Genomic DNA, 25,181 nt, shown 5'->3' on the forward strand with positions numbered 1-25,181 from the left:
GTAGTGTAAAGGGCGGAGGGACAGAGAGGGGGAAAAGTTCCTAGATTCTGTTCAGGAGACTTTTCTACAGCAGTATGTGTCCAATCCGACAAGAAAAGACCTGGACCTGGTTCTTGGAAATGAGGCGGGCCAAGTAGATGAAGTGCCAGTGGGGGAACATTTAGGTGACAGTGGTCACTGTAATCTTTATTTTACGGCAATGATAGAAAAGGACAATAGGCAATCTAGAGTAAAAATAATTAACTGGACAAGAGCAGACTTCTATGGGGCAAGAACGGAGCTGGACCAGGTAGACTGGAATGAAAGATTGGCAGGAAAAACTGTAGCTGAACAACAGGCTATCTTCAAAAAAGAATTGGTTTGGACACAGTCAAGGTATATTCCATCAAAAGGGAAAGGTAGGACAAACAAATCGGGAACTCCCTGGATGAAAAAGGAGGTTGAAATTAAAATAAAGAAGGAAAAGTGTGCTTATGACAGGTGTCAGGCAGAAAATACAATTGAGAATCAAGAGGAATTCAGAAGGTTCAGAGGGGAGGTGAAAAAACATATTAGAGAAAGAAGAGGGATTATGAGGAAAGACTGGCAGCCAATTTAAAGGGGATTCCCAAAATCTTCTATAGGCATATAAATAGTAGAAGGGTGGTAAAAGGAGGAGTAGGGCCGATTAGGGACCTAAAAGGGAATTTACACATGGACGAAGGGGCCTTGGCTGAGGGATTAAATAAATACTTTGCATCAGTCTTTACCAAGGAGGTAGATGCTACCCAGGCCATGGTGACAGGCGAGGAAACTGTCACTAGAGGGGTTCAAAATTGATGAGAAGGAAGTGTTGAATAAACTGCAGGTACTTAAAGTTGACAAGGCACCGGGGCCAGATGAGATGTATCCAAGGATAGTGAAGGAAGCGAGAGTAGAAATTGCAGGGCACTGGCCATAATCTTTCAATCTTCCCTAGACTCAGGGGTGGTGCCAGAGGGCTGGAGAATTGCACTACGCCCTTGTTCAAAAAACGTTGCAAGAATAAGCCCAGCAATTACAGACCAGTCAGTTTAACTTCACTGGTGAGCAAGATTCTAGAAACAATTATTCGGGATAGAATTAGTAGTCACACAGAAAAATATGGGTTGATAAGGAATAGCCAGCATGGATTTATAATGGGGAAATCGTGTTTAACGAACTTGTTGGAGTTTTTTTTGAAGAGGTAACAGAAAAGGTCGATGATATGGCGTACATGGACTTTGAAAAGGCATTTGACACAGTGCCAAACTACCGACTTGTGAGAAAAGTTATTGCTCATGGAATAGAAGCAGCAGTAGCAATGTGGATACAAAATTGGCTGAAAAATAGGAAGCAGAGAGTAATGGTCAATGAATATTTTTTGGGCTGGAGGAAGGTTTGTAGTGGAGTTCCCCAGGAGTCAGTATTGGAACCCTTGCTTTTCCTGATATATATTAATGATCTAGATCTTGGTGTGCAGGGGTAATTTCAAAGTTTGTGGATGATACGAAGCTTGGGAGTGTTGTGAACTGTGAGGAGGACGGTGTGGAACTTCAAGAGGACATAGACAAGTTGGTGGGGAGGGCAGATAGGTGACAGATGAAGTTCAAAGCGGAGAAATGTGAGGTGATAGATTTTGATAGGAAGAACATGGACGGCATTATAAAATAAGGGGTGAAATTTTGAAGGGGGTGCATGAGCAGAAAGGCTTGGGTATATATGTGCACAGATCGCTGAAGGTGGCTGGACAGGTGGAGAGAGCATTTAATAAAGTTTAGAATATCCTGGGCTTTAGTAATAGGGGCATAGAGTACATGAACAGGGAGGTTATGCTGAATTTATAGAAGATGCTCGTTAGACCTCCACTGGAATATTGCATACATTTCTGGGCACCATATTATGGGAAGGGTGTGAACACATTGGAGAGAGTGGAAGAGAGGTTTACAAGAATCATTCCAGGGATGAGAAGCTTCAGCTACGAGGATAGATTGGAGAGGTTGGGACTGTTCTCCTTGGAGAGAAGGCGGCTGAGAGGAGATTTGATAGAGATGTTCAAAATCATAAGGGGTCTGGACAGAGTAGATAGGGAGAAGTCGTTCCCACTCGTAAAAGGATCAAGAACAAGAGGGCACAGATTTAAAGTGACTTGCAAAAGAAGCAAGCGTGACATGAGAAAAAGCGTTTTCACGCAACAAGTAGTTCGGATCTGGAATGCACTGCCTGGAAATGTGGTGGAGGCAGGTTCAATCGAGGCATTCAAGAGGATGTTAGATGATTATTTGAACAGAAGCAATGTGCAAGGGTACGGGGAAAAGGCAGGGCAATGACATTGTCATAATGATCACTTGAAGAGCAGGTGCAGGCATGATGAGCCGAATGGCCTCCTTCTGTGCCGTTAAGATTCTGTGGACCTTTAACTCTGAGATCATTTATTAAACCTGCCTCATTATACATTACCAAATCCAAAATAGCCTGATCCTTGGTTGGATCCACAACATATTGTTCTAGGAAACTGTCCTGAATACACTATGAATTCTTGCTCGCGGCTACCTCTGCCAATTTGATTTTCCCAATCTACATGAAGATTAAAGCCACCCATGATTAATGTACTGCCTTTTTTACATGCCCTCATTATCTCTTGATTTATTCTCTGTCCTACAGTATAGCTACTGTTAGGGGGCCTATAGACTGCTCCCACTAGTGTCTTCTTCCCCTTGTTGTTTATTACCTCCACCCATTCGGATTCTACATCTTCTGCTCCAAGATCATTTCTTGCTCTCATACATATTCTATCTCGTGCTAACAAAGCTACCCCACCACCCTTTCCTTCCCGCCTGTCCTTTCGAAAAGTCACAAACCCCCAAATATTTAGTTCCCAGCTTTGATCTCCTTGTAACCATGTCTCCGTAATGGCTATAAGATCATACCCATTAACCTCTATTTGTGCATTAATTCATTTTTGTTCCGAATACTACGTGCATTTAAGCAAAGAGCCATTAATTTTGCCTTTTTACCATTTTTTCCCCCTTTGACTCTATTTTCTGCTGTTTTATGTTTGTACACTCTATCCCTTCCTGTCACACTCTGGGTATCATTACCTAAACAGCTGCCCTGCAATGCTGCCATATCTTTTTGCTTTGCAAGCCTACATATCCCCACTCCAGGACCCTTCCCTACTCTATTTATATAAAACCTTCTTTACAGCCCTAGTTATTCAATTCACCAGGACACTGGTCCCAGCACGGTTCAAATGAAGCCTGTCCCACCAGGGCAGCTCCCATCTACCCAAGTACTGGTGCCAGTACCCCATGAACTGAAGCCCATTCCTCCCACACTAATCTTTGAGCATTTAATTCCTTGGCTTTATCTACCCCCATGCCAGTTTGGAGGTTCTGCTTTTTAATTTAGCTCCTAACAATACAAATTCTTTCAACAGAACCTCCTTTGTAGCCCTATCAATGTGGTTGATGTGGACGACGACAACTGGATCCCTCCCCTCCCAATGCAAGTTCCTTTCCAGCCCTGAGGAGATGTCCTTAACTCTGGAACTGAGCAGGCAACACAGCCTTCGGGACTCGTGCTCACGGTTGCAGAGAACAGTATCTATCCTCTTAATTAAACCGTCCCTTTCCACTACCAACGTTCCTAATTCTTCCCCCCCACTTGAATGTCTCCCTGTACCATGGTGCCGTGGTCAGTTCGCTCATCCTCCCTGCAGTCCCTGCTCTCATCCACACAGCTTGTAAGAACCTCGTAACTGTTGGACAACTGCAGGGACCGAGGCTCCTCGAATGCTATCCCCTGGGTACCTGCTTCACCTGCAGTCACACCCTCCTGACCTTGGCCACAGACCAAATTTAAGTTACCTAATCTGAGGGGTGTGACCACCTCCTGGAGCAAAGTGTCCAGGTAACTTTCCCCCTCCCTGATGTGGCGCAATGTCTGCAGCTCAGACTCCAGCTACTCAACTCGCATCCGAAGTTCCCTGAGCTGCAAACACCTACTGCAGATGTGTTCACACATGAGGGTCCAGTTTCAGCTGGTTCTTAATTAAGCTGCTCTTTCACTGGAACCCTTGAAAAACCCTGCTTAAGGCTGGCAACTACAGAATTTAAACTGTAGGTTTCAGTTTAATGCCAACTACAAACTACAAACCAAATTATATTTGTACAAAATAAAAATTTAGACTTTCTTACCCAACAACTGCATGCACTCAGTCCTAAATTAAACAGAGTTTGCTAGCTGAATTTATATGCTCCTCATATATGCTAAGTCACTTAATGAGGATGCAGTTTCAGCTGGTTCTTAATTAAGCTGCTCTTTCACTGGAACCCTTCAAAAACCTCTGCTTAAGGCTGGCAACTACAGAATTTAATTCCTTATCAAATCTCCTCCCAACCTTTGTATGTATCGTAATGACATTTAAGTGACAGAGTTGCATCATCCTGCGTATTTTCTGTTATTTATGCCATTGCAGCATTAAGAACCAGGGCACCTGTTCACTCCTGATGTCTAGTATTACTGTGGTGTTGGAGAAAGAAGGGCGGTGGCTGGGGCGGGCGGGAGGGAGGGGGGGGGGGTGATTGCAACAGCTTAAATGCAATTTTAATGACGTTTTTAAAATAAACATCAACCAGCAGCACAGATGATGCCAGCCACCTAATAAAGGAGTTAGTGAAAAATTAGTCCCTGAAAATCAAAATTAATCTTCTCCTGCACAGCACTCCTCAGACCAACACATCTTTGCAGGTGCATCCCAATCCTCTCTTTTTGAGGCACCTTTTCATATCCCCACCTGAACAGACACCACTGAGACACACCCTCATCTTGTTGCCATTTCACACCCATCCCTCACAGTAACTTTTCAAAAATGCTGTTCTTCCATCCTCACAAAACATCCTATTTCTCACACTCAGCTCTCCTCTTTCTCTCCTTGCAGAAAAAGAGAATGCAGGACATCAGGGAAAGGCAGAGAAAGGGGGATAGCCCTACAGTCATTGTTACTAGATGAATGCAAAGGAAGAAGCACTGAGGTTGAGCTCAGCCTCTGCATCCATGGCCACTGGAATGAAAAAAATAGGGGTTTCCCAGATACCTCGTGACAGAATGGACATACAACATGTTGTCAGAAGGAAATAAGAATTGATGGTGTGCTCAATGATGACCAAGAATGGTCCACTTTCCCAAATCTAATTCATGTATTTCATCTCCCACAGATCCTGCAAGTGTCACTCAGGAGTTGGTGCCAGAAGAGGACAAAGAGTCTTCAGGCAAGGTTGCACACGCTGAGGAAACACCATCACAGAACTCATGTGCACCCTCCACCAGCTCAGATAAACACACCTCAGTGGTGGCTTGAAGGCAATTAGCTAGATTATTACATGGTGAGGCAGGTATCACATGTGAGGAAGTGTTAGATACAGATATAGCAATGAAGAGTCCCAGCTGGAGGGTGCAGGACCCTCCAAGCTCAGCTCAGCTGAGTGCAAATGCCAAGCCTCGGTGATCATTGGTGAAGAAGACTATCCTGGAGTAGCAGTAGAAAACATGTGAGGTTCTATCAGCATTTTCAGATGGACTGAGCTCAACTGGAGAAAAATTGGTAGAGTCTGTCTCTACCATGAATGCTATGATGTCTTGGGGCTTTGTAATGATCTCCACCTCTACGGAACTTCGGGCATTGCAGGCAATCACGCCTCCAGATTCAAACTGCCAGTTTAAGTAGGATGGAGGGAAGCCTAGCCTTGGCTGTTCAATGTCTTAAGTGCAACAAAGTGCTCTCCAGTCCTCAGCTAGCAAGGAAGTGGAGGTGGGCCACGAAAGGTAAGGATGAAATGGAAGTAGGGACTCTGCTCAAGATACTCCCAACTCCTCCCACCACCCCCCCACCGCGCCACCTCACACGTCAGAGCCCCATATGTTGTCTCCTGCCCCTTGGCCAAGTCTACCTTTGCACAAATGCACATGGAGTAGCATTTGGCTGGCCCCGCGAACATCTGAACAGTCAGAGCAGGGAACAAGCAACCTGTCCCAAGCTTTGTTGAAGCCATGGGGTAGTGTCATAGGAAAGGGAAGAAAAAGAATTTGTAGTTGGACAAAGGTAATTCCAATGTTTACAATTCTTAAACTTTATTTCAAAGCTCCATTGTGATGTCCACTCCATTGCTGCCTGCAGCTGGACAAGTAGCCTTCAAGCTTAAGGAAAATGGTATGACAAGAGTAGAAGATGAAAAATGGGTTCAGTGAGGGGGATGGATTGTTGATTATGGTACTGCTTTCTGCTGGGGGCGCAAGTGGTGAGCACATGGGGTTTAGAGTGGCGTGCATGATAGCTGCACTGCCTCAGACTAGCTGAAGCATGTCTGAATCAATTTGTCCCTGGCAGCGAAGTGAATGGCTGCACGTAACCTTGCCCCAACTGGTTCGCCCTCCTCTGAGGATGCAGAGCACTCATTAATTTCCTTCTCCTGCAGTTCCAGTCCTCTATGATACTCTATGTTGTGCAAGGTGCAGCACAACAATAACTTGATGGTAGATACTGAAGGGTGCCCCTGGATCTGTCCATCATTAGCATATCAATAGCTTTCCCAATGCCCACTCTTGTGCTCATGTGGCTTCAGTTGTGCTTTCCCTTGGCATCACGGCTCCTCACAGGTGTCATCAGCCATGCCCTCAGAGGGTAGCCCTCAACTTCAAGGAGCTGTACACTAGCTAGGAGGTGCAAATATTTGCAGGGTAAGGCTTGACTGGCACAGAATGAAATCATGGCAATTTCATAGGTATCTCGCACAGACATACATGATAATATTTAAATGGTTGCATATTAACTAAATGTTAAAGCAGTGGAATCCCTTTCAGTTGATGAAGGCTGCTGGTTGTTCTGAGGGTGCCTTGATTGTCATATTGCAAACTAAGTCTTATTGTACCTATGAGAATCCAGCCACAGCAGCTAATCCCAGGGTTCTCTCATTCTGACTGAAATGGATGGATGTGGTGGCCCTGGCAAACATGGCATGTGTCACCTGGGAGATGAACTTGTGAAGAGCAGATTGTGCAATTCTACAGATGTCACCAGCAGATCCCTGAAAAGAGCTGGGGTCAAAAAATTCAGGGCTTTGGTGTACATGGCTGCCACTGGCAATGGGTGTCCACCTGCTCTACTATAAAGGAGGTCTTGTTCCAAGTTATTGCAAATGTCAACATTGACCTGACAGGCACTGGTGCTCAATCATATCCAGAAAGTTTATCCTCTACCTGTGTACCCTGTGTTGGAGGTGTCACCCTACTGCAAGTTGAAGTTCTTTGTTCGTCCCTTCTATAATGCAGTGGCAGGTGGTTGAGGAGAAGGCTGCTGCTGCTCCTTCTGCTGTTGATGCTGCTCCTCTTGTTCCTCATTAGAGGTCTAACTAGGAACTTCAGAAGTGGTTCCCACGCTGCTGGGAAGGCTGACAGCTGGGAAGTGTGGATCAAAGGCAAAAAGCTCAAAGAGAGCAGAAATTAACCTCCAAAGTCTTGGAAATGACCTCCAAAACAATAAAAACACCTTCTCAGAACAAGTCTTAAGAGCAAAAACTTTTCGCTTAAGCAAAGAAGTAGCTGTCATAACTCAGTATTTAAAGGGCTTCCAGCATGTCTATTGCCTAGCCCCGCAAATCTCTGTTGTCTTCTCATCTTGTTCAATTTGGTGAGTTCCAAGAAACCTGGGAAACCCACACACTGACAGTTAAAGATAGATGCCAGGATTAAAACGCACTCAATTACCATTTAGCATATGTAAATGGTAGATCTACTGTCACACAGAGGTTTTCTGCATCACACCTAGCATGCTCGAGTTAAAGGCAGAGGTCAGTGGGTTCCTGCCAGCTTCCTAACACACCAGCAATCTTTGCTCTTTTAATTTGCCATGCGCACCATCACCCTCACCCAAGAAGGTTAAAACCCCACCTAGGAAGTCTAGGAAGTACATGCTTGGTGTTCAATTATTAAACTGTATTGAATTAGCTAACCTAAATGAGAATGACAATGAGGGCTACGAGTGGCCTCAGTTTCCTGTAAAATAAAGCATGGTTTCTTCTCCTGGGCCAAGTTTTTGACCTCATTGGGTGGGGGCAGTCAGGAAGCCGACCGCCACATGCACCCGGGGGCCCGACCGTGATTTCACACTGGTGGGTCAACAAAGACCCGCCCAGCATGAAACGTGCTGCAGCGCCCCTGTGTGTGTGTGTGGGGTTGGGGGGCGGGGGGGGGGGGCACGGGGAAGAAGGGCAAGCAGGGAACTTCACACATGCGTGCAGGTGCGCGCAGGAAAAGCTCCCTGAGGCACAGAGCTGCTTCAGGGAGATGAAGATTTTAAGAATTAAAAATAAAAAAATTTAAATTGTTAAAAAAAAGTCCCTCATGCAACTCTGTCACATGAGCAAGGACATGTTACTAATGAAATGTTTAAATTTTCATTTAAATTTTAATAGCTGTTGGAAGCCTCACCTAGTCTGTGGATGAGGTTTCCTAAAAAATCCAAAGGCCGCTTGGCCTTTTCGCCTGCCCGCCAACCATAAGGTTGGACAGGCAGCGAAAAATGTAATTAAATTATCACTTTAATGGCCTGAGTAGGCCTGTTAATTGTTGGTGGGTATGATGCTCACTCTCGTGCGCGCCCGCCGACCTAAATATTGCGCTAGTTTGCAATGACGTCAGGATGCTCACCCAACATCATCGCGCGTCTTTTTAGGTCAGGTGTGCGCCCGTCTTTTGAGCTAAAGCTTCTGGCCCTGATATCGATGGAGCAGTCCTTGCTGCAAATGTTCCTGTTTAGGTGTTGAGTTTATAGGTTGAATGGACAGCAACACAAAAATATATGAGAATTGTGTGAAAATAGCAAGCATTGAATAGAATTTAAGTTCAAAAATCTGAGTCATTCTTTGCCAGGGATATCTATTGTATACTATTATCAAAAATAATTCTGGGAAAATAAAGTTTTGAAGTTGACAAGTATATTGAACTTGGTTGAGTTACTTTTCAGTTACACAACTGTGTTGCATTTTGTTATTTCTTGCTTTATAATCCCTTTTAGGCTTTTTGTTAGCAAACCCTTTTAATTTTCTGGAAATAGTAACACAGCAAATAGCATTACCTGGACCTGCTTAAGCTCATTGTCAATTACACTTTTACGCTTTTCAATCTTCACCACCTCCTCGGCTATCTTCTGTTTGATCTGTTCCATTTCTGTTTTCTGTTCACTTGCATTCTGCCAGGAAATACAAGTTTCAATTTTGCATTAGCAACAGTCATCATTCATAAGTAATGTAGAACTAAAAGATGCACAGAGAATAAAAGTTACCAAGTTACCAAGCAATACACAATATAATACACAATAGTACTAATTCCTATGCAACTCCAATAAATCATAATAAAATAAATGCAAACTACTGCAGATGCTGAAACCCCAGAAATGAGAACAGAAATTGCTAGAAAAACTCAGCAGGTCTGGCAGCATCTGTGGAGAGAAACAGAGTTAATGTTTCGAGTCGAATATGACTCTTCTTCAGATAAGTCATATTTGGATTTCCAAACTTCCAGACATTTTCCAAAATATAGTTATTTCAAAACTTCTATTTTGTTCTTTATTTTTAACATTTTCCTCATCTCTCACCTTTCCATCTCAGGTGTATAAAATTTACCCCCGTTACACCTGAGGAAGGAGTGCAGCCTTCCTGAAAATAGGAATCATCAGCCCAGAGGCTGGCAGCATGAATACTTCAGAATGCAGGTTAAAGGAGGGATCTTCAGGCAGTAAATCACTGAGCATACACACAGACCTAATGCGGAGGGATAGGATGGCACAGGAGACAGCTAAGCGGAGGGCAAAAATGAGATTCTAGCCCTGTTGCACATGATTGAAATGTTGATTTCAAAGGACCAGACTACAACAGACATTCGATGACAATCTACCAAGAAATGCCAAGTGCAAAAGCCTGCCAGCAAACTTGTATGTAATGGGTAATAGCATGGTGGAGTCCAGCTCCAACTTATGTCAAGGCTTTGTGAAATGCATGTTGCTAACCATGGAGTGAATGGTCAGCTCCATGAAAAATGCAGTGAGCTCCACCAAGTTGGAACCTCAGTTGACAATTTTGGCTCGAGGGGCAAGATTTACAGGGATTTCCAGGGCATCACAACACTCATACATTCTGTTCTAGGCAGAGCAGTAGAAGTGTTGGAATGCATCACCAGAAAGTGGCACTGGATCCATGGGAGATGCACTGCGGTCCGCTCTTCTTGGAAAGATGTCATCTTCACTCAGCTGCCACCCCCTTCACCAGTTTCCTGGTCAGTGCCATACAGTTAAAATGAGCCATCCCATGCCAAAATGCTGCATTTTACAGCCAGGCTCTGATAGCCAAGAGATGCCATAAGCACAACAATGAAACAATGGTGATGACTGACTATTACTAGCAAAAATCCACAAATGCTTTGCAAGAGTCAGCTAGCTGAAACAGAAAAAAGGCTAACTGTATGATTTCCTTAAGGAGGTACAGGCTTGACTGATCAATACAGCATGTGAAAACAGGAAACTGCGCCTTGATCACAATTATAGTGTTGACAATTTACACTCATAGAATATTGCAAAACAGAAGGAAGCCACTTGGTCTATCACGCCTGTGCCGGCTCTTTGAAAAAGCTGTCCAGTTTAGTTCCACATCCCAAATATTCTCTATAATCCTGCAAATTAGTCCTTTACAAGCATACGTCCAATAATCTTTTGAAAGTTCCTGTGGAACCTGATTCTACCACCCTTTCAAGTAGTGTGTTCCAGATCTTACAAACCCACTGTGTGAAGCAATTTTTCACTTGCCCTCTGGTTGTTTTGCTAAATATTTTAAATCTATAACCTCTGCTGACCGACCCATTTCAGTTCAATAGTTCCACATGGTGATCCCCATGTCCATTTTCAGGCCCTGTCCAATTTTTCCCCCTAAATTTAATTGACTCCGATTTGTTCCTGTGTGCAGAGTTAACAGTGGAAGATTCAGATGATGATGGAGAAATAATTCTCGGTGGGGTCCAAAATATGGTCCAAAAGTACAATGGAGAAAACCCCATTACCATGAATCTTGAAACAGCATTACGATTGATTTAACATGAATTCTCCTGAGGCTGCATTATTTTCCTCTGCATGATTGAATATTCGATTGAATGAAATGAAGAGGTGCTCTAGGAATTGTTAGATGAAATTAAATTTGGCAGTAGCTCAAAATGGGCAATAGCAAATTGGCAACCCATAGTACAGCCCAACCAACATTCTTTCCATTGAAGTCAATGTGCTTCCAGTTAACAATCACCCGTTTTACACCACAGAAAAACCAACTTTTGCCTGCAGGGTGAGCCTCTAAAATTACATAACTTTTTTTGACCTCAACGATCCAACTACTTTTGAAACTAGAGCTACTAAGGCCTATGGCCACAGAGGAATAGGTTCCGTAATGGGTTCCTTCCAAAAACAGGATGCCCTCAGCAAGCAACAGTGTGAAATGTTCTTACGGCTACATTACTATATTATTAGAGAAATTAAAAATTGTTCATAAACTTTGGTGTGCTTGACCACTGCTGATTCACAGTACAGTACATTCTAAGTATTATACCTGCATTGATACTGTGATCTCTTGCAAGGCAGCATCAGCTTCTGCTTGCTTGGTTTTCAGCAATATGCTCTGTGCTGCTGCCTTTCTCTTCAGTTCATCAACAAGTGCTTTGGCTTCATTTAGTTTAGAAACTCCAGCCTATACCAACACAAATCAAATAAAATTAGAATTTTGGCTTTGTTTATTGTTGTACAGTGCACGTGTTTTGTCTGCAAATTAATATATTTAAATATGGCAAAGCAGCCTATTAAAGTGGAATTCACAAAATCCTAACTTGTCTTTTCAATCAGTAAAAATATTTAACCACAGTATTTGTAAACAATTGTACCCATACTATTCAATATAAATAATATCAGAGTATATATTATTTCCTTTGTTATACATCATAAACTTCAATAGTTAATTTAATTTTCAGTCATGAATTTGCTAAATACAACTGATTCTGCACAATGACAGAAAGACCATTCTACCTCATTAATGTGGGATATCTGTATCAGTCTACTCAGCACCAGAATTGATGATATTCATGCTAAAAAAATTCATGTTACTAACATGCCATTAATCAAGCCACTAAAATATCCAGTTAGTTAATCAATAATTTCACTATCGTTTGTCATATAATGTGTGTTAGGTTAGGTTCAAACTGCCTTTTGATTTTGAAACATTATAAAGCAAAATTACATTGTGATACTGCAGTTTTCTATGGAAAAGTACATAAAATTATGCAGAGTATCAGCAGTTTCTGGATAGTAAACCATCACTATGCAGTAGATGCGTAACTTAGATACATCACACCTATCTGAATTAATTTGGTTACAACGCAAGTAGCTCATTTCCCCAAAAAGGGCTAATCCTCACTCAAATTCTGTTGGTGCAAAGTAGTTGTTTTTAAAATGCTTTTAGCAGACTGAAGTCGTCAAATCAATTTGAACCAAAAAATTCTGCATTTTCTGTAGCATGTACTTTAAGTAATAAAAACAGAAAATGTTGGAAAGTACCCAGCAGACAAGCAGCATCTCTAAAGAGAGAAACAGGGTTAGACTTGCAGGCCAATGCCATTTCATGAAAATACTAATTTTTAAACTTTAGAATTAATTACAGATTAATTGAAAATTTGAGATTTGCTGCTGTTCCAGCTCAGTCAGATTTTATGATTTTCATTGTTCCTTCTAAAGTACCTGTAAATGACTCTGCCGATTCATTAAGTCAGTTTTCTTAGTATTGTAGATTGAGCTATATACGTTCAAGAAAATCATGTATCTGTGTGGCGTAGCCCCATATGCTCTGCAAGACTCATGAATCATCAGAAAAGACTTTGTTAGATCAGCATCACCTGCAGACAAAAGCACAGCATCAGCAAGAAGTACAATTTGCATTTAGATGAAATACACCAGATTATAGGTCTTTTTAAAACAATGACAATGAAACTATGCACTGTAACATTGTTTAATTGAGTAGTCTACGGAAAACAGTACATTGGAAATACATTTTCACTCTCTCAAGGATGATATTCCTTTTTCAGAATACATTCATGTTTAAGAAATATATTGTAATTCACATAAGTTTAAAGCAGTACTTGATTTGAATTATTGGATAGCTTTGTACATAAAATACTCTCTTCATTTTACTACAGCACCCAACCTAGTAGTAATCTGAAAAAGAACTGCACCCACCCATACATCGCTGAAGCTCATTTTCTGAGATCTGATTTGTCCAAGCTTTCCACCTAAACCTTGGCTCATGTATACCAGTAATAGTTAAAGTTGATCCACAGAGGTGAACTCAGAAAATTAGATGACTCTGTAGTTTCACAAACCTTCAGACTTTTCTATGAAAATACATCTGGGGTATGCCGCCAAGATTCTGAGTGTTGTTTCCTAAAACGTCCCAATATAAATTCCAATCTCTCAGAGCTCCAGATGCCACTGCCCAGTCTTAATTCACTCCAAGCACCGTGCTTCAGGTTCAGGCTATATCCGACCCCAGATTCTGGTCAGCCTCAAGAAAGCAATTATGTAATACTGATAACTAGAAAACAGAATCAATAACTCGGTCCATTCAGAAACTTGGTCCATTCAGAAGATTTCTATAGTAGACCAGTCCATCACTGACCACAAAAGTATTTTGTATTGCTATTGCTATCAGAAAAATCTGGCACAGATCTTGGCCTGTCCTTGAATGTTGCCAAAACAACAAACTCAGATATCAACTCAAACCTAGTCAGTCACAGAATCACAGTGCAGAAGAGGCCCTTTGGCCCATCGAGTCTGCACCGACACATGAGAAACACCTGACCTACCTACATAATCCCATTTACCAGCACTTGGCTCATAGCCTTGAATGTTATGACGTGCCAAGTGCTCATCCAGGTACTTTTTAAAGGATAAGGCAACCCGCCTTCACCACCCTCCCAGGCAGCGCATTCCAGACCCATCACCACCCTCTGGGTAAAAGAGTTTTTCCTCACATCCCCCCTAAACCTCCTGCCCCTCACCTTGAACTTATGCTCCCTTGTGACTGACCCCTCAACTAAGGGGAACAGCTGCTCCCTATCCACCCTGTCCATGTCCCTCAATCTTGTCAAATATTCTACCTCCCATATATGTTGAAGGAGACACTCTGGAATATTTTGAGCACTTCTCATACCTTGGCAGCCACCTGTCTCAAAAAGCCACCACTTACGAGGAGATCCAATACACAATTAGCTGCGCCAGCTCAGCCAACGGCAGCAAGTGTTTAGCAAAGATCACCGCAAGTCAACAAAAATCCTGGTGTACAGAGCAGTTGTCGTCACCACATTCCTGTACTACAGTGAGACCTGGACTGTGTTTCAGACACATAAAAGCATTAGAGAAATTTTGCCAAGAATGCTACATCCACCAGATTCAATGGGAGGACTGTTGAACTAACGTTAGTGTCCTTCTTGAAGCCAGTGCTACAAGCACTCTCACAAAACTCTTGCAAAATCAATTAAGATGGACTGGGACACTGTCTGAATGGCCAGAAAGTGACTCCCTGGCCAGGTCCTGGTTTCTCAACTCTCCAATGGCCAGCGTTCTCAAGGGGGACAAAAAAAATGTTACAAAGACACTCCAACACTCTCCTTGAAGCACAGCAGCCTTGACATTAATGACTGGGAAGAGCCTGCTACCCTCAGTCAAAATGACGACAACTTGTCCATCAAGCTGTATGTATCATGCTTCGGGTCCAAGCACCTTAATGATGAGGCAGTGCAGCTGCAGAAATGAAAGAAAAGGAAGCAAATCCGGCACGCCAGATCCTACTACCTCGTGGGCCATCCTGCCACATGTGCCCAAAGATCTGTGTGTCGAGAATCGGCCTGTACAGTGACATGAAGGTCAATGGCAGAAACCTGCGACCCTGAGTAGACATCATCCTTGAATCTAGGGACAGCCGACAATGATGATGACATCACAAAAATCAGCAGAATAGAAAATGTAACAGTGAGGCCTGACGTTCATCAGCAACCTTATTAACTATAATGATAACAAAATATTATATTGTCTGTTTTACCACATTACTGGTTATGTGAACGCGTATTAAGCTAATTAAAGCCACTGAACTGTTAAGTGGCCAGGATATTTCCTGCCTCTATGCATAAGCTGGGATGCACAATGGCTAAATATTCTAAATACACTGGGCATTTACAAATCCTCAGTGCAAAATTAATGTTGTTGTTGCTATTCCAAATATACTTAAATTGTTATGATCTCCATTGAGACCAATAACTTAAAAACGTATTTGAATTCCAGTGAGCAACTGAAAAGTCCCCCACGACAGTTATACTTTACACTCTCCCCTAAGTATCCATTTCATCCTCCAGGAACCAGTCCAAAGCTGCTCTCTGCTCCTGATGGCTTGCTTCTCTTTTCCTTTCCCAGCCGGGTAACTTCTAATCTGAGAACTGACTTTCACTGTGAGGGTTACACTGGAGATTCCTTTTCTCTAGTCCAAGCTAGGCAAACCTTCCAGTCTCCTTTAAATCCTCACAAACTCAGTCTCTTCAATATGAGTGTGAGCTCTCACCCGCATTCTGCATGGTGAACAACAGGGTCCACATTTTCTCTGCTTCAGAGGCAGAACTAGCTAGTTGCTTTCTCTGTCTCAGATTCTTGCAAACTGAATTGTGTCTTTGAGGTTCATGGATAACTTAAGAAAACCTGCAATTTGATATCACAATGGCTTTCTATGGACTTTTGCCTTCCCAAAGCCCACCTCCATGGCAACCTGAATCACATTGGCCTTGGATCCAGATAGAAATGCTAATAAGCTATACTCCAGACCCCCAACTCCATTCTATCTTGGAATTAGCAGACAGCTAAAGTACAGCCATTTATAAAACCTGACATTCCAAACACTTTTCTGAGAGACTTGGAAACCAACAGTCTACCCACAGTCAACACAGATACTCTTGCCATTGTCCACAGGTGTGAATATCTTGTACCTTCTCGGCAAGTCTTGACTTGGGCCCCTCTTGTTCCCATAGCAACTAAGCCACCCAGGCTTGTTGCCAGGCAGGATTAAGAGCAGGTTAATGATCCCCCTTTATTCCTCCATTTTACCTTAAATCAAAAAAATTGTCCCAAAAGATAACAATTTATAAAATTTGCACTTGTAACAAAATTACAATGGTTGTTATTTTACAATTTTGAAAGCTCAGTGAAGATGATAAGCTCTTCTGGAGAACTGTCAGCTCCAATAAACACATGTTATTGGTTTAACTATGTAATTATTCAGGTGGCGTACCTAATTGCTACCGAAAACCTCAATTTTATTTGAATATTGTTATATATTTATCATCATTGCACGGCATTAGTTTCGCTTGAGAAAGGTCTAATGCCAGAGGAAAACAGAAAACATGACAATAACTGTGATAACAATGATGATGAGCTGTATTCCTTCACTTAAATATTGAAACAACAGGTCAGATCAGGTGGGCAAATTAAATTCAATCTGGAAATGTGTAGGGTTTGGGGAGGAACGTACTAACAAGAAACAAGAGTAGGCCATTCAGCCCTTCGAGCTTGCTCCATCATTTAATAAGATCATGGCTGATCTGATAGTAATCGGAAATCTGCATCCCACCTACTCCCAATAACCTATCATCCCCTTGCTTACCAAGAATCTATCCACCTCTGCCTTAAAAATATTCAAAGACTTTGCTGCCACCCTTTTCAGGAAGAGAGTTCCAAAAACTCACGACCCTCTGAGTGAAAGAGTTTCACTTCATCTCTGTTTTACATGGGCAATCCCTTATTTTTAAACAGTGACCCCTAGTTCTAGATTCTCCCACAAGAGGAAATATCCTCTCCATATCCACCCTGTCAAAACCCCTCAGGATCTTATATGTTTCAATCAAGTCGCCTCTTACTCTTCTAAACTCCGGAGGATACAAGTCTAGTCTGTCCAAACTTTCCCCATAAGTCAACCCACCCATTCCAGGTGTTCGTCTGGTAAGCCTTCTCTGAACTGCTTCCAACGCATTTATATCCTTCCTTAAAGGTGACCAATACTGTCCACAGTACTCCAAATGTGGTCTCACTAGTACCCTGTACAATTGAAGCACAACCTCCCTACTTTTGTATTCAATTCCCCTTGCAATAAATGATAACATTCTATTAGCTTTCCTAATTACTTGCTGTACCTGCATAGTAGCATTTTGTGATTCATGCACAAGGACACCCAGATCCCTCTGCACCTCAGAGCTCTGCATTCTCTCACCATTTAGATAATATGCTTCTCTTTCATTCTTCCTGTCAAAATGGACAATTTCGTATTTTCCCACATTATATTCCATTTGCCAGATCTTTGCCCACTCACTTAACCTATCTATATCTTTTTGTAGCTTGCTTATCTCCTCTTCACAACTTACCTATCTTTGTGTCATCAGTAAATTTGGCAACCATCCCTTCATCCAAGTCATTTATACAAACTGTAAACAGTTGAGGTCCCAGCACTGATCCCTGTGGCACACCACTCGTTACATCTTGCCAACCTGAAAAAGACCCATTTATGCCTATTCTCTGCTTCTTAGCCAGCAATCTTCTATCTATGCCTATATGTTACCCCCTATACCATTATTTTCCGCAATAATCTTTGATGTGGCACTTTATCAATGCCTTCTGGAAATCTAAGTATAGTATATCCACTGGTTCCCCTTTATCTACAGAACTTGTTACTTCCTCAAAGAACTCCAATAAGTTGGCTAAACACAATTTCCCTTTCACAAAACAATGTTGACTCTGCCTGCTGAACTTGAGCTTATCCAAGTGCCCTGCTATAGCTTCTTTAATAATAGTTTCTAACATTTTCCAGACAAATGTTAAACTAACTGGCCTGTAGTTTCCCGCTTTCTGTCTCCCTCCCATTTTGAATAATAGAGCTACATTTGCTATCTTCCAATCTAATGGGCCTTCCCTGAATCTAGGGAGTTTTGGAAAATTAAAACCAATGCATTAACTATCTCACCCAACACGTCCTTGAAGACCCTAGGATGAAGTCCATGAAGACCCAGGCTCGTCAGCCCACAGCTCCAACAATTTACTCAGTAGCACTTCTCTGGTGATTGTAATGTTCCAGAGTTCCTCCCTCCCTTCCATTTCCTGGTTTACAGCTGCTTATAGGACATTACTTGTATCCTCTACAGTGAAAATTGATGCAAAATATCTGTTCAATTCATCTGCCATCTCCTTGTTTTCCATTATCAATTCCCCAGACTCACTTTCTATAAGACCAATGCTCACTTTGTTAACTTGTTTCTTTTCTTAAAATTTATTAAAACTCTTACAATCTGTTTTTATATTTCTGGCTAGCTTTCTCTCATACTCTAATTTTTACCACATTATTAGTCTTTTAGTCATCCTTTGCTGTTCCTTATATTCTGTCCAATCTTCTGACCTGTCTTTGCACAATTATATGCCTTTCCTTTAAGTTTGATGCTACCTTTAACCTTCCTAGCTAACCATGGATAGTGTGTCCATCCCTTGGACGACTTCTTTCTCATTGGAATGTATCTATTCTGTGCAATCTGAAATATCCCCTTAAATATTTACTGCATCTTATCCCTTAACCTAATTTGCCAATTCACTTTATCCAGCTCAGCTTTCATGCCATCATAATTGCCGCTACTTAAGTTTTAAAACATAGTCTCAGACCCACTCCTCTCTCCCTCAGGCTGAATGTAAAATTCAATAATATTGTGGTCGTTGCTACCTAGGGGCACCTTCACTCTGAGATCATTAATTACTCCCAGTTCATTGCACAATACCAGGTCTAGTATAGCCTGCTCTCTGGTTGGTTCCAGAACATGCTATTCTAAGAAACTATCCCGAAAACATTCCATGTATTCCTCATCTAGGCTGTTTTTCCCCATCTGACTTTTCCAGACTATATGTAAGTTAAAATCTCCCATGATTATCGCCGTGCCTTTCTGACATGCTCCAATTATTTCTTCCTTTATGCTCTACCCTACCATGTGGTTACTGTTAGTGAGCCTGTACACAACTCCCACAAGTCGCCAGTGACTTCTTGCCTTTACCATTTCTCATCTCTACCAAAACCGTTTTCACATCCTGGTTTCTTGAACTTGGGGTCATCCCTCTCTACTGTGCTAATACCATCATTAGCTAACAGAGCCATCCCTCCACCTTTTCCTCGCTTCCTGTCCTTCCTAAATGTCCTGTACCCTTCAATATTCAGGTTCCAATCCATTGCCCCTGCAACCATGTCTCCATAATGGCCATCAAATCCTAATTATTTATTTCTATGTGCGCTCTCAGTTCATCTGTTTTGTTTTAAATGCTACGTGTATTCAGATAGAGTTTTTAGTTTTATCCTTTTATTCTTTTTATAAACTCTAGTTTCATCTGTTGATTTACTGTTAGATTTGTACTATCTATCCCTTCCTGTCACAATCTGTCACAATAACACCTTTTTCTTTTGCCTTGTATCTGCTCTTTGATTTACCATATCTTCTTAAATTTGATCACTTTCCCCAATTTCCCCAATTATTTAGTTTAAAACCCTCTCTACTTCCCTTAAACAAGGCAAGAGAATACACAATAAATGAGAGGACGGCAAAGAAACAGAAGGACCTGTGAGTGCATTTCCATAGGTCCCTACAGCTGGCCAACAGTAGGTAAGGTTGTTAAGAAGGCATACTGAATACTCTCTTTTATTAACCAAGGCATCGAACATAAGAGCAAGAGGTTGTGCTTCAACTGTATGAAACACTGGTTACGCCACAGCTAGAGTACTGTGTACAGTTCTGGCCACTGCATCAAACGAAGAATGTGATCGTACCAGAGACTGTGGAGAGGAGATTAAGAACATATTGCCAGGAAAGTAGAATTTTAAGTATGAGAAAAGATTGCTATTTGGAATAGAGGAGGCTGAGGAGAGATTTAAATGAGATGTTTAAAATTACGTGGGGCCTAAAGAGTGAAGATAGGAAATTTCCATTAGTAGAGAGGTCAATAACTAGGGGGCATAGATTTAGAATTATTAGTAGAAAGCTTAGAGGAGAACAGAAGAGAATTTTTTCTCCTTTGCTTCTGTTTTTTCCAAAGGGTGGTGATGGATTGGAAGTCAGTATCTGAAAGGTTGGTAAAGGCAGAAACCCTCAATGCATTTAAAAGAGTACTTGGGTATGCTCTTAATGTACCATAACCTACAGAGGGTATGGACCAGAAGCTGGAAATGCAGATTGGGCTGTATTTTTGGCTGGCACAAACACAATGGGCTGAATGGCCTCCTTCAGCGCTGTAAATCTTTATGATTCTAAGATTACATGAACTGGTTAATGCATGCACGAAAATAGGATAGAAAAAGTTTTGCACAATTAAGCACTTGTCTCCAACATTACCAACAGACAATGTCCCAGACACCACATTCACCATCCCTGGGTATGTCCTATCCCACCGGCAGAACAGACCCAGCAGAGGTGGTGGCACAGTGGAATACAGTCGGGTGGGAGTTGCCCTGGGAGTCCTTAACATCGGCTCCAGACCCCACGAAGTCTCATGGCATCAGGTCAAACATGGGCAAGGAAAGCTTCTGCTGATTACCACTTACCACCCTCCCTCAGCTGATGAATCAGTGCTCCTCCATGTTGAGCACCACTTGGAGGAAGCACTGAGAATGGCAAGGGCACAGAATGTGCACTGGATGGGGGACTTCAATGTCCATCACCTAGAGTGGCTCGGTAGCACCACTACTGACCAAGCTGGCCTAATCCTAAAGGACATAACTGCTAGACTGGGTCTGCGGCAGGTGGTGAGCGAACCAAGAGGGAAAAACATACTTCACCTCATCCTCACCAACCTGCATCCCGCAGAGCCATCTGTCCATGACAGTATCGGTAGGAGTGACCACCGTACAGTCATTGTGGAGACAAAGTCCCACCTTCACATTGAGGATACGCTTCATGTTGTGTGGCACTACCACTGTGCTAAATGGAATAGATTTCGAACAGATCTAGCGAGTCAAGACTGGGCATCCATGAGGCGCTGTGGGCCATTAGCAGCAGCAGCATTGTACTCGAACACAATCTGTAACCTCATAGCCTGGCATATCTCCCACTCTACCATTGCCATCAAGCCAGGGGATCAACCCTGGTTCAATGAAGACTGCAGGCAGCATGCCAGGAGCAGCACCAGGCATAGCTAAAAATGAGGTGTCAACCTGGTGAAGCTATAACACAAGACTACTTGCGTATGCCGAACAGCATATGCAGCAAGTGTTAGACAGGGCTAAACGATCCCACAACCAACGGATCAGATCTAAGCTCTGCAGTCCTGCCACATCCAGGAGTGAATGGTGGTGGACAATTAAACAACTCACTGGAGGAGGAGGCTCCACAAATATCCCCATCCTCAAAGATGGAGGAGCCCAGCACATCAGTGCAAAAGATAAGGCTGAAGCATTTGCTACAATGTTCAGCCAGAAGTGCAGAGTGGATGATCCATCTCGGCCACCTCCCGAGGTCCCCAGCATCACAGGTGCCAGTCTTCAACCATTTTGATTCACTCCACGTGACATCAAGAAACAGCTGAAGGCACTGGATACTGCAAAGAATAGTACTGAAGATTGATGCTCCAAAACTTGCCGCGCCCCTAGCCAAGCTGTGCCAGTACAGCTACAACACTGGCTACTACCCGGCTATGTGGAAAATTGCCCAGGCATGTCCTGTACACAAAAAGCAGGACAAATCCAACCCAGCTAATTACCGCCCCATCAGTCTACTCTCCATCATCAGTAAAGTGATGGAACGGGCCATCAACAGTGCTATCAAGCAGCACCTGCTTAGCAATAACCTGCTCACTGACGCCGCCAAGTTTGGGTTCCACCAGGGTCACTCAGCTCCTGACCTCATTACAGACTTGGTTCAAACATGGACAAAAAAAAGAGTTGAACTCCCGAGGTGAGGTGAGAGTGACTGCTCTTGACATCAAGGCAGTATTTGACAGAGTGTGGCATCAAGGAGCCCTACCAAAACTCGAGTCAATGGGAATCAGGGGTAAAACTCTCCGCTGGTTGGAGTAATATCTAGCACAAAGATGATGGTTGTGGTTGCTGGAGGTCAGTCATCTCAACTCCAGAACATCACTGTAGGAGTTCCTCAGGATAGTGTCCTGAGCCCAAACATCTTCAGCTGCTTCATCAATGACCTTCCTTCCATCATAAGGTCAGGAGTGGGGATGTTCACTCACGATTGCATGACGTTCAGCACCATTCCTCGGATACTGAAGCAGTCCATGTCCAAATGCAGCAAGACCTGGACAATATCCAGGCTTGGGCTCACAAGTGGCAAGTAACATTCGCGCCACACGAGTGTCAGACAATGACCATCTCCAACAAGAGAGAATCCAACCATCGCCTCTTGATGTTCAATGGCATTACCATCACTGAATCCCCCACTATCAACACCCTGAGGGTTACCAATGACCAGAAACTGAACTGGACTAGCCATATAAATACTGTAGATACAAGAGGTCAAGGGCTAGAAATCGTGCGAAGAGTAACCCACCTCCTGACTCCCCAAAGCCTGTCCATCACCTACAAGGCACAAGTCAGCAATGTGATGGAATAATCCCCATTTTCCTGGATGAGTGCAGCTCCCACAACACTCAAGGGGCTCGACACTGTCCAGGACAAAGCAGCATGCTTGATTGGCACCACATCCACAAACATTCACTCCCTCCACCACTGACGCACAGTAACAGCAGGGTGTACCAAGTACAAGATGCACTGCAGGAATTCACCAAGGCTCCTTAGACAGCACCTTCCAAACCCACGACCACTACCACCTAGAAGGACAAGGGCAGCAGATAGATAGGAATGCCACCACCTGGAAGACCCCTCCAAGGTACTCACTATCCTGAGTTAGAAATATATCACCGTTCCTTCACTGTCGCTGGGTCAAAATCCTGGAACTCCCTTCCTAACAGCACGGTGGGTGTACCTACACCACATGGACTGCAGCAGTTCAAGAAGGCAGCTCACCATCACCTTCTCAAGGACAACTAGGGATGGGCAATAAATCCCATTAATAAAGACATTTTAAAAAGTGATTTATAAGTTATTGTCTTGCAAAAAGAAAAAAGACTTATATTTACATAGTGCTTTTCACAACCATCTCAAAACACTTTATGGCCAATTAAGTACTTTTGAAGTGTAGTCACTGTTGTAATATAGAAAACGTGGCAGACAATTTGCACTCAGCAAACTTTCTCAAACAGCAGTGTGGCAATGACCTGTTTTTGTGATGTTGATTGAGGGATAAATATTGGCCAGGACACCAGGAATATCTGCCCTGCTCTTCAAAATAGTGCCATGGAATCCACCCGAGCAGACAGGTGGGGCCTCAGTTTAACGTCTCATCTGAAAGTCAGCATCTCCCACGCTGCAGTATTCCCTCAGTACCACTGCTGTATCAGCCTTAATTTTTGTGCTCAAGCCCTGAGGGGGTCTTGAACCTGGGATCTTGTGAGTCAGAAGCGATAGTGCTATCACTGATCCACAGCTGACACTAAACAAGAAAGAGCACATTTCAATTAACTTGATGTGCCATTTTATTGGCCATAAGTCTGCTATACAATTCCTTTTTAAATGCATTTTAAAGATCTATATAAACCACATCTGCCCCATTTCCTTTACCTACCCTCTATTATTTTCTCAAAAACATTTTAACAATACTGTAAACAACTTAACCCCTTATTCATAAGATCATAAGAGATAGGAGCAGGAGTAGGCCATTCAACCCATCGAGCCTGCTCCACCATTCAATAAGTTCTTGGCTGATCTGATTATGACCTTAAAAGCACTTTCAGTCCTGTCCCCCATAACCCTTGGCTCCCTTGTCAATCAAAAATCTGTTTAACTCAGCCTTGAATATATTCACTGGCAGACTCTGGAGCTCTCTGTGGAAAGAATTCCAAAGACGATTGGCCCATTAAGAGAAGAGTCTCTGTCTTATTGGCAGACCCTTATCTGTGCCCCCTAGTTCTAGATTCCCCCACAAAAGGAAACATCCTCTCAGTATCTACTTGGTCAAGCCTCCTCAGGATTGTCAATAATTATGTCAATTATCTTTCAATAAGATCACCTCTCATCCTTCTGAACTCCAATGAGTATAAGCCCAACCTGCTCAATCTTTCCTCATAAAACAACTCCTTAATCCCAGGAATAAGTCACCCCTTGACCTTGCCTTCTCACAAGATTATTTCCATCGTACTATAAGGCCTTCCATATCCCAACGGTATTTCCTTCTGAGTATCTGCTTGGCAAAAACTATCCCTCAATTCATTTATAACTGCATCTTCAAAACCCTAACCATCCAGAGCTTCCAGTTCTGCAGCTGCTGAACTGCTCAAGCCAACCTTCGCTTGCACCTCTGATGCCATCAACGCTTTTTATTGTAGCACGTAGGAAGTCTTTTTTCTTAAACAGGGCAGCTGCTGACAGCCTGTGCAGAAACTTAAGGGTTGTTGTGTAGCCGTGTTGGTGTGCAGCTGAGAGGGAACACTGGATACCATGATCCCTACTAAAACTATTATTCTTTCTCAACCTGGCCATTCTGCTAGCACAAACTTCATCTGCACCCCCTTATGTACAAGGGGTATAGACTTGAATGGATATGTGGACAACTGTTTTAGCCATTCACCACCAGATCTGGGTGGACTACATAAAGCACTATAGGGTCCCACTCTTGTCCACTAAAACTGTCCACTATTCCAGAATCATCCTGCTTTTTTTTTACTGCAAACCATTTTCTTAAACTCTTCTCCTCTGTCTCCTCCACCACCACCTTCAAGAACAAATGCAAGGAGCTCATGAGTTTCTTTGTCACCAAGATTAAGACCATTAGATCAGCTGTTCCCTTCTGCTAGCTCTGGGCCAAACTTCCTCTAAAGCTCTAACTTGCCATGGCATTGAACTTGCATGCTTCTCTAGCTTCGTTCCTACCTCCCCTCATGCCCTCTTTGAACTGCTCGTGTTCACGAGGCCTGCCTTCTGCTCCCT

At 42.9% G+C, this 25,181-nt stretch overlaps 1 protein-coding gene across 2 annotated transcripts in view; it reads right to left on the minus strand.

Moving 5' to 3' along the window:
• Positions 1 to 25,181, minus strand: part of dync2h1 (dynein cytoplasmic 2 heavy chain 1) — a 766,235-nt gene that overhangs the window by 488,292 nt on the left and 252,762 nt on the right. For both annotated transcript variants that reach the window (XM_078545532.1, XM_078545531.1), the window contains exons 55-57: positions 12,818 to 12,972; positions 11,640 to 11,777; positions 9,131 to 9,244 (exon numbers count right to left, since the gene is read on the minus strand). In XM_078545532.1, coding sequence (XP_078401658.1) covers positions 9,131 to 9,244; positions 11,640 to 11,777; positions 12,818 to 12,972 — 407 coding nt within the window. The remainder of the gene's footprint in view (positions 1 to 9,130; positions 9,245 to 11,639; positions 11,778 to 12,817; positions 12,973 to 25,181) is intronic.

The sequence above is a fragment of the Cetorhinus maximus genome, chromosome 7, assembly GCF_964194155.1.
Source record: "Cetorhinus maximus chromosome 7, sCetMax3.hap1.1, whole genome shotgun sequence".
Taxonomy (NCBI): Eukaryota; Metazoa; Chordata; class Chondrichthyes; order Lamniformes; family Cetorhinidae; genus Cetorhinus; species Cetorhinus maximus.